General features: G+C 41.9%; 1 protein-coding gene across 1 annotated transcript in view; it reads left to right on the plus strand.

Moving 5' to 3' along the window:
• Positions 1–11939, plus strand: part of dok4 (docking protein 4) — a gene marked incomplete at both ends in the record, with an annotated part of 38764 nt that extends 26825 nt beyond the window's left edge. The window contains 6 exons of the mRNA XM_080730820.1: positions 797–911; positions 2168–2287; positions 3334–3523; positions 7836–7974; positions 8736–8853; positions 11800–11939. Coding sequence (XP_080586946.1) covers positions 797–911; positions 2168–2287; positions 3334–3523; positions 7836–7974; positions 8736–8853; positions 11800–11939 — 822 coding nt within the window. The remainder of the gene's footprint in view (positions 1–796; positions 912–2167; positions 2288–3333; positions 3524–7835; positions 7975–8735; positions 8854–11799) is intronic.
• Positions 11940–12321: the final 382 nt, after the last annotated feature.

Consider the following 12321-nt stretch of genomic DNA (forward strand, 5'->3'; position numbering starts at 1 on the left):
GAAAAAAAAAGGAAGGGGGCCTGGTAGACCCCTGGGGGACATCGGGGAACACGCAGTATCTACTGTAACTATTGAAGCGTCCAGTGGGCACAGTGAATTTTAACCTGATATTTTGTTACATTGTGAACAACAATTCCATTGTGAAATCATAGAAGAAGAAGAAAAAAAGCATCCACTGGAGTCTGGAGATCGATTATCTATCATGCCCAAAGAAGTATGGCTTCACCTCCTCACTCATTTACTGCCATAGTAAATAAAAAAAATCATCCGTTAGTTGTGTAGTATTATATATAGCATTTCTGTCCAAAATGGCAAAGGAGAACAGAGGAGAGGGGCTTTTCCCCAAATGGAATAAACAGAAAGTGAACGGTGGAGGAATTCTTGCGATCATGTGTTCTCCTGGACTGGTTCTCTGTGTGTTTTTTGTCCCCCTCAGTTTTCTGAAAATAAAATAAAAAATAAAAATAAAAACTGTGTGCCCCTCAACAGACAATACAAGGCAAACACCACATTATTGGCTAATGCAAACAAAATGATAGACCAAAGATCATTACTAAATGATTAGAGTGTTAGAGGTACTACTCCACTGAGTGCGATCTTTCTAGTTCAACCTGGAACATGACAAAACATCTGTAAGGTCACTTTTCAGTTCCTTTCCATGTGGGCGGCAGTCTAGCAGGCTGATAAGAAACGTATGAATTTATTAACATTAAAAAGTCAAATGCCAAACAGATTCTTTTATTGTGTACAGTGTGTAACCATTTGTTTTGTTTTTTACCTCTGTTTCTGGCTATAGGTGACAGAGATAAGCAACGTGAAAAATATCACTCGGTTGCCACGCGATACCAAAAGACAAGCGGTGGCCATCGTGCTTACAGATGACACATCACGCACTTTTACCTGTGAATCGGGTAGGGTCTTGACCCACACGCACACACACACACCATGCATGCATGCACACACACACACACACACATTTAGGCCTGAACACATTATGACGCAATATTTTATGCTTTAAATATAAAAAAATAGCAGATCTACAAGCTTGTAGATCTGCTATTTTTGAAAAATCGTAAAAATTAGAATTTTGACCCGATTCTATAAGTGTCTTTTGAATCCTTCTAAGATTTTTGGAAAAAACCTATGTTTCTATGTCAGCAATCTGGCCAGCCATCGTCAAAGAAAAGGTCCTTTTCACTTGACTGGAGCTCAGTTAGTCTGTTCTTGAGAGACTACTATGTCAGTGGTTCTCAAACCTTTTCATATGAAGGACCCCCAAAATGATATGTATTTGGCCACGGACCCCCATTTCAAAATATTTAGTTCCAGGGACCACCCAGAAGCAAAATTTGTAATTCGTTATGATGAGTTCTAGTTTGTGTCTACCCTCATTTAGAACAGTGCTTCAAAACCGTCATATCAAGATCCCACAAATTCATATGGATTTGGCCCGTGGACCGCCCCATCAGAAAGTCTTTTGCATGTGCCAGGGACCCCCACACAAGATTTGTGTTGTTAAAATGTTTCAAGAGTAGAAGAAGTTTCTTTAAAGATGCTTTTGAGAATAGTTGCGATGCGACACATTGTGAGCTTGTAGATCTGCTAATTTCAAATAGCCGGTGTATATAGGTTTGTGGTTAAACAGATTTTCATGCGATATTAAAGGGATAGTTCACCCCCTAAAAAATCTATCTTTTGGGTGAACTATGTCTTTAACACATTTTGCTGAGGACCCCCCCGGGAACGCCCTCAAAGAACACCTGGGGGGCCCACAGAGCCCACTTTGAACAACCGATTTAGAGCAGTGGTTCTCAACCTTTTCAGGCTGCAACCCCCAAAATAATCATATTTTAACTGGGGACCCCCCACCCCCCCCCCCCCCCCCCCCCCACCCTGACGAGCACTAAGATTTGAGGCATTATATTTTGTATAATATGATTATTTTGCCAGTGTTTCATTTGTGATTTATTAAGGGTATTAAAAAGTCCTTAAATTGTCACTTCAGCAATGTGCAGATACCCTCTATACACTTAAACTTTATGTTGGTTTGTTTACTGTTGAGAGAGAAAACAATGTTGCACATTATCCCCCAAAAATAAATTGGGGACCCACAGGTTGAGAAGCACTGGTTTAGAGAGCTCTCTTGTTGTGACTCCTCCCACCTCAGAGCTGGAGGCAGAGGAGTGGTTCAAGACGCTGTCAATCGAGTGCCTGGGGACCCGCCTCAATGACATCAGCATGGGAGAGCCAGACCTCCTGGCTGCTGGGGTGCAGTGTGAACATACAGGTAATGCTCATGAGTGCACGCACACACACACGCACGCACGCACGCACGCACACACACACACACACACACACACACACACACACACACACACACACACACACACACACACACACACACACACACACACACGTGCGCGCAGTATCAGTGGCATGTAATACATATTGTAAGTGTGTATACATTAGGTGAGGTATAGTATAGTATAGTATAGTATAGTATAGTATAGTATAGTATAGTATAGTATAGTATAGTATACAGCACAGTTTCCCAAACACTGGGTCTAGACCCAATCGTGGGTTGAGGACTACATTTTTATGGGTCCCTTCATTTTTGCTTTCCTAGGCTATATTTAGTTTTTGATTATCATTATTATTTCAAAACATTTTCAGAAAATATCCCCCAAAAAGTTAAGATTTTCATGAATAAAAAAAAACAATTTCATTAATAAATGAAATTAAAATCTAAGAAATTCCATAAATTACTGTAGAAAACAAATGTTTAAGAAGTAGTGGAAAATAGCCTATCTACAAGCTCACAGTGTGGAGCGAAGCGACTCGTTGACATTGATCTATTGGAAATCTCTTTGTTTATATTCAGTGCTCTCCCGCACCCTAGCAAATGTGGGAATACATTGGAAAGGTGTGATATCCCTCCAGTACAGTTCCAGAGACTGTGTACTGTAAGATGTACACTCTGTGCCAAGTTGTGTTCTGGTTGCTTCAGGTGGTCCAACAACACACAGAGACACTTTATGTTGGTCTTTCCTTTAATTTGTCAACCCCCCCCCACCCTCCCTCCCTCTCTCTCTCTCTCTCTCTCTCTCTCTCTCTCTCTCTCTCTCTCTCTCTCTCTCTCTCTCTCTCTCTCTCTCTCTGTGTACCCATTATACAACCAGCCGGCACAAAATCCCATGCACACACATTTGATGCGTAACATCCATTGTCACCCCTGAAACACTTCACACTTGAATCGCGATCCTCAGAATGCCAATAACAACACACACAAACTGTTTTGTTTGACGACGTCTCTCGTTCCTTTAACCTTGCCAGAGCGCTTCAACGTGTTCCTGCTGCCCTGCCCCTGCCTGGACATCTACGGGGAGTGCATGATGCAGATCACCCACGAGAACATCTACCTGTGGGACATCCACAACCCCCGCACCAAGCTGGTCACCTGGCCGCTCTGCTCCCTGCGCCGCTACGGCCGCGACGCCACGCGCTTCACCTTCGAGGCCGGACGGTGAGAGAGGAGAGATGGTGGGGATGGGGGTTGGGTGGGGGTAGCTCTGGTTCATAGTGTTTACTGCAGTAGCCCAGGCTGCTCAGCCTCTCGCCTGTAGTAAGAAACTCAATAAAATACACTTTCGCTACTCACCACTTTTCTTAGTGGGAACACTTGGAGCCCCCACCTCACGTTTATTTAACAGAAAAGAAAATATTTCACCGGGAGTTTTAGTTAGTCCACTGCGGCCGCAAAAGAGACTGCAAATATTGTACTTTTTTAATCCACTACAATTATTTGAAAACTTTAGTTCCTGGTTACTTTGTATATTTGGATTATTATTATTATTACAAATTATTACAAAACATCAAGGACTTCAGCTGATCTACCTTGTAGATCTGATATTATTTTCAACGCATTTTAATACATTTTGAAACATTTTGAAATGGGACATTCTGCATAATGAGTACTTTTACTTTCAGCACTTAAAGTATAATTATTTTAATTTGAATACGTTTGTGTTTTACTCACATACATTGTGAATACCAGACTTTTATTTATACAAAAGTATTTCTACATTGTGGTATTGATACTTTTAGGTGAGTACTTCTTCCACCACTGGGTAAAGCCTAAGGCCTTGGTTCTCAAACTTTTTCACGTCAAGGATCCCCAAATTGACACTTATTAGCCAGCGGAACCCCATTTGAACAGATATGCCAGGGACCCCCATAAGAGTGATTCTGACCTATTTTAATTTCAAGGACCCCCAGTTTGACATGCATTAGGCTACGGACCCCCATTTAATGGCATTTCTATCTCTGAGACCCCAATTTATATTGTAAAATCAATGTTAATTTAACTCTGAGAGCTCTCTTGAGTTACAGACCCATACGGGTCCATTTGGTTCCTAACTATCATTTATCTGGGGACCCCCTGAAACTCCCTCAATGACCTCTGGGGGTCCCCGGAACCCACTTTGAGAACCAATGGCCTAAGGGAGGGAGGACAAAAGCACGAGGTGGAGGATTACAAGCAGACACCAGATCGATACGAGCTTTAGTGTACACACTCTGAAGCACGTACACGAGCACGCGAGCACACACGCGCGCACACACACACACACACACATGCATGCCAGCACAATGATTCGTTTCAATAACACAATGTCTGGGTTCCTAAACAAACAGATCTATCTGACTCTATTTCAATACTTTATGTAAGGCTCCAGCGAGCGAATACACACATGCACACACGGTCTCATGCACGCTCCTGCTCCGCGTGCACACACACACACACACACACACACACACACACACACACACACACACACACACACACACACACACACACACACACACACACACACACACACACACACACACACACACCCAGGGACATATCTCTGCTGCTGGGCCTATAGCAGCTCCAGTGAGATTGATTGAATAGATTAGCAGGTGAATCAATGCTAAGGCCACAGCCTTCTTATCTGCTCCTCTTTGATAAAAACCTGAGGATGTATGATTGGGTCAGCCGCACGCACATAGCGGTGCATGCCTGCGTCCGTGCATGTGTGTGTGCACAGTGCACACGCACGAAGAGAGAGAGAGAGAGAGAGAGAGAGAGAGAGAGAGAGAGAGAAATATGAAAATACTTTCTTTGGGCACGGTCACACCGCACTTCTATTCTCCTTATGGGGGCAGATTCTGCTCATGCCATTCAATGGGAATGGAGCAGTTTGCAGATTTCAGCCCTCATACTGTATGTACTGTAGAATAAAAGTGCGGTGTGCCCTCACAAGTAAAAGGCCTGTGTTCAAAAATGTTACTTGAGTAAGTATTGGTATGAAAATATACTTAAAGCACCAAAAGTAAAAGCACTAAAATGTTTGAAAATAGCAGCTCCACAGTTGTGAGCTCTGAGATCGTCTATTTTCAAATATCCTAGTATAAAATAGGGTTAAAGTGGTTAATGTTTCTTTAAATATAATTTATACCTGCAAACTAACTAGTAACTAAAGTTTTCAAATAATTGTAGTGGAGTAAAAGTACAATCTTTGTCTCAGAGATGTAGTGGAGTAGAAGTAAAAGTACTGAAAACTGGAAATAATGTACTTGAGTAAATGTTCTTAGTTACTTTACAGTTTCACCACTGAGAAAGATTGGTTGGCAGGCAGGATGACTATCTGTGAGTTGGATTCCAGATACATACTGCCATCTAGTGGTGCATAGACGTACTACTGCATTATTGTCCCTCAATTCACTGATCAATGTACTATTGATGACCATTCGGCCCTGAAATGTTACCATTAGTATGACAACTAATGGATTCAAGAGATTCACAGTTTTAGATAGCATTATTGATCGATCTACAAAAAAAATCGATATGAAAATAATCTGCAATTATTGCGGCTTAATGACCCATGGAGGCCCGCGTTTGATTCCCAGCGGCGGCGCCTCCTGCTTTAGCACTTCAGCCAACACAATTGGCTGTGTAATCGGCAGGGCTGTCACGCATTACAGATTTAAGTTGACGATTAATTGTCTCAACGATTTAATTGTGTTTTTGGCATTGAACAGCGGAACAGAAATGTAATTTCAGTTTGGTTTTCAGGCTTCGTGATGAAAAAAATATGGGCAGATATGACAAATAACCTAAATATATGAATAAATTACGGGACGCATTCAATTAATTTTATACGTTCAAAAAAACGTTTCGAAAATGTTTGAAAATGTCATTTTTCAACATTGAAACAATTATGCAAAAATGATTGCGATTATCTCACTGTCACATTTATTCTGGCAGTGTCCGACAATAACCACTTTCTAGGGAGATATATTCAATTGGTTTTCCAGGCAGTTGGAAAGAAGTGATATTCAGCCAGATTGCTGTTCAGCAATATTTGGTTGCTCTGATGAAAAATCCGATGCTGCCAAAAAATGCATACTGGTAAACTAGAAATCTCTGACTTCTCCATGTTTGAAGAGATGGCTCAACGAGATGCTCTCCATTGCTTAGTTGGAACAAATCCGTCAGAATACACAAACTAAGGTGCACAAAATGTGGAGGGCTTTCCTGGCATTGCTTGTATCGGATGTCTGAATCTGGCCACTATGGTGCAACTTTCACTTATAGACTTTCACTGTACTGTATACAGAGCTGAAGTGGTTATGTATGTTTTGTAATAATAATCAAAATCTATAAAGTAACTAGTAAGTAAGTTTTCAAATAAGTGTAGTGGAGTAAAAGTACAATATTTAGATCCAAGTTCTAGTAGACTAGAAGTAAGTATTGGAAATTGCAAATACTCTTATTGTATTGATGTATTACCTTGCTTATTTTAAGTCGCTCTAAATTAGTAAAATCTAAATCGGAGAAGAGGCTTTAGTTGTGCAACTATGTGATGACTGTACTGTGGTTGTGTGTGGTGGTCAGGGGTGTCGCACCAAATTCTGGGCCCTGGGTACAAGGATTCAATGCGAGCCCCCCATGAATGTTCTTCATAGGGAGAGTGGGTTTAACCCATTTAGACTGGAACGCATTATTACGCATTATTTTGTGCTATTTAGGCCTAACCTATAGAATAGGGCTAAATCAGAAATTAGCCTACAAAACAAATATGTTGCTACATACTGTACATGTACTGTAAGCCCCTCCCAAACAGCAAAATGTGTTCCCGGCCTGAATGGGTTAACTATTGAAAAATAGCAGATATACAAGCTCACAGCACGGAGCTCCGAGTGCCGCACTGCAAGCTTTTAGATCTGCTATTTTTGAAAAATCCTGAACATTTGTGCAAGTATTTGAATATTTCAAATCCTTCTAAGATCAAAATATTTAGTTCCAGGGACCCTCCAGAAGCAAAATTTTAGTTACAAATGTTCGTGTAAAAAATACATGCAGTATATTCAAAGATTTGCACTCATTTTCACGACTTTTCAAAAATAGCAGATCTACAAGCTCGCAGATCTACAAGCTCGCTTGTATATCTGCTATTTTTCAATAGTTAAAGCATTAAATAATTAAGGCCCCTCCACCTTGGGCCCTGGTAACTCGGCCCCACTTTTCCCCCCGTTGTGATGCCCCTGGTGGTCTAGGATGTGTGACAGTGGCGAGGGCCTCTACACGTTCCACTAGGTGATGACTCTACTGTGGTTGTGTGTGGTGGTCTAGGATGTGTGACAGTGGTGAGGGCCTCTACAGTCACGTTCCACTAGGTGATGACTGTACTGTGGTTGTGTGTGGTGGTCTAGGATGTGTGACAGTGGTGAGGGCCTCTACAGTCACGTTCCACTAGGTGATGACTGTACTGTGGTTGTGTGTGCTGGTCTAGGATGTGTGACAGTGGCGAGGGCCTCTACACCTTCCAGACCAGGGAAGGAGAGCAGATCTACCAGAGGGTCCACTCCTCCACGCTGGCCATCGCCGAGCAGCACAAGAAGGTCCTGCTGGAGATGGAGAAGAACAGCAGGGTGAGACGCATTAAATACAGCGGTTCACAAACTCTTCAGCCCGAGGCCCAAAAGAGAGATTGGACGTTTGCTCGGGACCCAAACTAGTGAAAATAACAGATCTACAAGCACGCAACGTGTCGCTTCGCGCTGTGTCGCGCGTTGTGTCGCGCGCTTGTAGATCAGCTGTTTTATTATTATTATTTATTATTAATTATTATATTAGTCATACGATTTTAGTAGACTAAATCTACAGTTGATTTTGTCGACTAAAATGTATTTTCATGGTGCCTTGATGTCACGTTTGGTTACATGCTGACAATAGCTCACAACGCCTCACAGCACGTTCTTATCTCATAGCTTAGTTTTTATTTTGTTTTCAGTCAGTGAAAAAAGGACGTCGACGAACATTTTTTGTCATAATTAAATTATCCATGGACCACTGACATTGGCCGGTTTTCCCAAAGAAATTATAGAATGCCATACCGTATTTAGACAGGTGACTTTATTAAGCACTTTGTTTGTGAAATCTGAACGTTGGTGTAGTTGTAGGGGGTGAAATAAGTCGCTCTGCCCGAACCCATGTAAACCCGGGAACATGGCGGTCAGGGCTTCGTCTCTACGACCATGCGTGAGCTACGAAGGGCTAAAATCGCTTTGGGAAACCCGGCCATTGTGTGTTTGCTTGTTCCTCTATTCTATAGCTCATGCCTAAAGGTTCTGAGGCAGGCGCCTATACCCCTGCTCCACTAACATTGTGTGTGTTTGTTCCTCTACTCTAGCTCATGTCTAAAGGTTCCGAGGCAGGCTCCTATCCCTGCACCCCAACTGCCATCCTGCCGCGTTCTGCCTTCTGGCACCACATCACAGGCAACCAGAGCGGCATGGACCCTGGCAATGGTACATGTTAATACCAACCTTTACAGAAGGCACCTTGCCATTTGGAATTGAAATTTCCTTTTTTATTTTATGTCACATTTATATTTTACCGGTGTCCTTCAACTTCTCTCAAAAAGACCTAAGGGTATTATCAGCATTAAACCTTGAAGCTGAGGAATGCTAGCTTTTTTTCCTTTTCTTTCTTTTTTCCTTTATTTATTCAGAGAAGCCCACTGAGAGCAAGCTCTCTTTTTCAAGGACGCCCTGATCACAGCATACACAACGCATTACACATCATGAAAAACAATAGCAAGCATTTGAACTGCATTAAGACGTCGCAGATGCATGAAACAGGTGCAGTCACTATGTAGTGTTTCCTCAATAAGCACCCAAAATGTCCCCATTGAGACCAATCGGACCAGTTTCAGAGAGTCCTGAACTTTGTTCCATTTGTGTGAACGTGTAGAATGTCCTGTAACCTTTGGTTCTAGAAGCGAGGATAGGTACAAAGGAAGCTTACCACACAAGGCCTTATAAATAAATAGAATACAACGTTGCTTTCCACAAACTGTGACTAGCATAGTAATAAGCTTCTCTTTTACTTATTCTAACATCTGCTGTACCTGTAGCTACATTTAAGAATGCTAACAAAGTACATGAGTTGTTTGCTGAGTAGCTGAAGGTAAAATGTAAAAAAAATCCTCAACGTTTATGTAATATAATTCCAATGCAACACGGCATGCTATTAACCCAACAGGAGATCTACGTAGGCAATTCTTTGTTTTGTTTTAATGTGTGTTTTATGACGCCCGTGGGCAGAGAGCGAGGGGCATATTATATTCAATGCTTCAGTCTCCACCAGGCTCATGCTGTGCGACAGATGGATTGGACATACTGTACAGTACTGTGCTAATGCACAAGTGATTCTTTTGCTGCTCCGTTCCTTTTAAGCTTCACGTCTATTTGCATTTTTCCCCACTGCTTGTGCAGTCGGTGAAGCATGGAAATAAATGTATTGCTGTGTAAATACATGTCCATTTAAAGAAGTCCATGCATAATTATGTCAAACACTGCAACCTCTTCATTTTTGGTCATCTGCAGAAATATCTCAGTTTCCTAACTGAAGGCCACATGAGCAAGATGAATTTGAACAAAAATGTGCATTTCCTTAAAGGGATATATATATTTCTATCCATTACTCATCCCATGGAAACTTGAATTCATGGATATTTCTTTTGTTAGTTTTTGTCGCATTCCTAAGCCAATAATTTGATGACCAATAGTGGTTCCCTATGGAGACACAAAGAGTCTCCTCTAGTCTGCACAGGGTTAGTAATCAATAGGCCTAGGCGGAGAAAAAAAAAGTCATTTTGTGGGTGAACTATCCCTTTAACATCTGGCCATACCACTCACTTCATTTGACTTCTACATCCTACATTTGCAGCAGACTTCCACACCTTTTGGGATTACTGCCACTACTTATGCCAAGGAATCTCTTTTCAAAGGAAATGATGAGACTTTTCCTTTGCTGTAGTCGCAGCGGTGTAGATTGCAGCTGTGATGCTTACATTGATCTGACGCTATACAGTGCCTGTGTATTTTAGTACTTAGTCCACGTGTTGACAGTCAATAGAACCAACCATGAGGAAATACACGTTTTCTTTCCTGTGCATTTATCGTTCCTTACTGTATGTGCCTCATCATTGTGCTGCTCCAGCCATGTGGGCCATGTTGTGTCCTGTAAGCTTTGTATCACTGGTTGCTGTGTTGCCTATTTAGATGCAATTCATGTTATCAAGATGTACAGTAGCTCTTCTTGGATACTTATTCCCATATGCTATGCATTAAAGGTGATACACCATGAAATTTCACTTTTCCTATTTTAAAACCTTTTTTTGGGGTCCCACTAGCACCTTCTATCCTCACAAAGTCCCATTTCTGACCTTTGTGTCTTTCTCTGGTTTTGGGAAGGCGGAGGTTAAAAACATCCCACGGGTTCTCAAAACAGGCTGTCCAGATTTGCTGCCGTTGCTGACGTCATCGACGGCCGTTTTTGAAGAACAATTCTTTTTTCCAAAAAACTTTTTTTCAAAAGATTTTCTTTTCAAAAAACATTTAAAAAAAAAAATGTTTTGGAGGGGGGGTGGCGCAGTTCAGGCCAAAGGTGGTACTGCAGCTGAAAATGCCCTGAGAGCCATTCAAAAATGAGAGAGGCTCTCTATTCAGGAGTGGTAATTTAGCCTCAAACCTTTTGAAAAACGTTTTTCGGACATAAACAATACATAAACTTTTTAAATGCATGGTGTATCACCTTTAATATTTACATATCAGACCCTCCAAAATGTGATTATATATGACATACATGTAGACTGTAAAAATGACGCTACGCCCATATACTTTACAGACGGTAAATGAAGCCTATTTAGCAAGCGTGTGCATGCCGCCATCTTTCTCCTGTCCTGAAATAAAAATAACACCAGAATTCTATTGGTTGAGACAGAGACGGGTAGGTCAATAAATGCTATTGGTTGGGAGCTTGTCAATCAAGCTAGCCACACCCCTCCAATGGCATACGCAATTTTATCATACATGGGACCATAATTTAACAAAACGCATATCACGGTTATTGAAAGAAGACTTTAAACTAACGACAGGAAGCATAAAGCGTTTATGACAATGTTTATTAAGATAATAAAATGTTGTGTAAAGTTCGGCAATTGAATGGAGTATTATTCTTTCTGACACCAGCACTGGGGAAACCGCAAAACTAGTGGCCGATCCATATGAACTTTTTTTTGTAATTTTACTGCCTAAAATCACTTAAAAGCCGTGCATAATAATTCATCACAAAATCTTTTTTTTCTCTTCTGGTGGGTCTGCTGTTTGCTGGTCCATGGATGCGCAGAATGTTTTGTGTGCTAGATTGGATATTCACCTGTTGTTTTCATCTATTTACCGTGTCTTTAGGTGATTCTGCGGAGGCTGACCTCTTCTCCACCCGCCTGCCTCCCGACCACCCCTCCACCCTGCCTATGGCACACGCACACTCACAGTCCCAGTCACACACACATTCCCCGGCACACTACCCCACCTACCCGGGACAGTGACGACACACTGACGACGCACACTGAACAGGACACGGCCAGTGATGCACACACAAACAGCAGACGGCGAGACACGACCGTGGGAGCACATGCAGTACTTGAGCACACAGAAAACGCAACTGCACGCACATGCACGGACACACACACACACACACACACACACACACACACACACACACACACACACACACACACACACACACACACACACACACACTACGGTACTAACATTCTTATAAATACACACAAACACTAACCTTAAATTATGTCTCCATCAACACCTTAAATTATTTTCCTTACACATCTCAACCTATGAACAACCACAGCTGTGGTATCGGTGGGTCTGACGATGACCAAGAGAACATTTTCTTTCCTGCTTCAGACG

Source organism: Nannobrachium achirus (genome assembly GCF_963921795.1).
Source record: "Nannobrachium achirus genome assembly, chromosome: 7".
NCBI lineage: Eukaryota > Metazoa > Chordata > Actinopteri > Myctophiformes > Myctophidae > Nannobrachium > Nannobrachium achirus.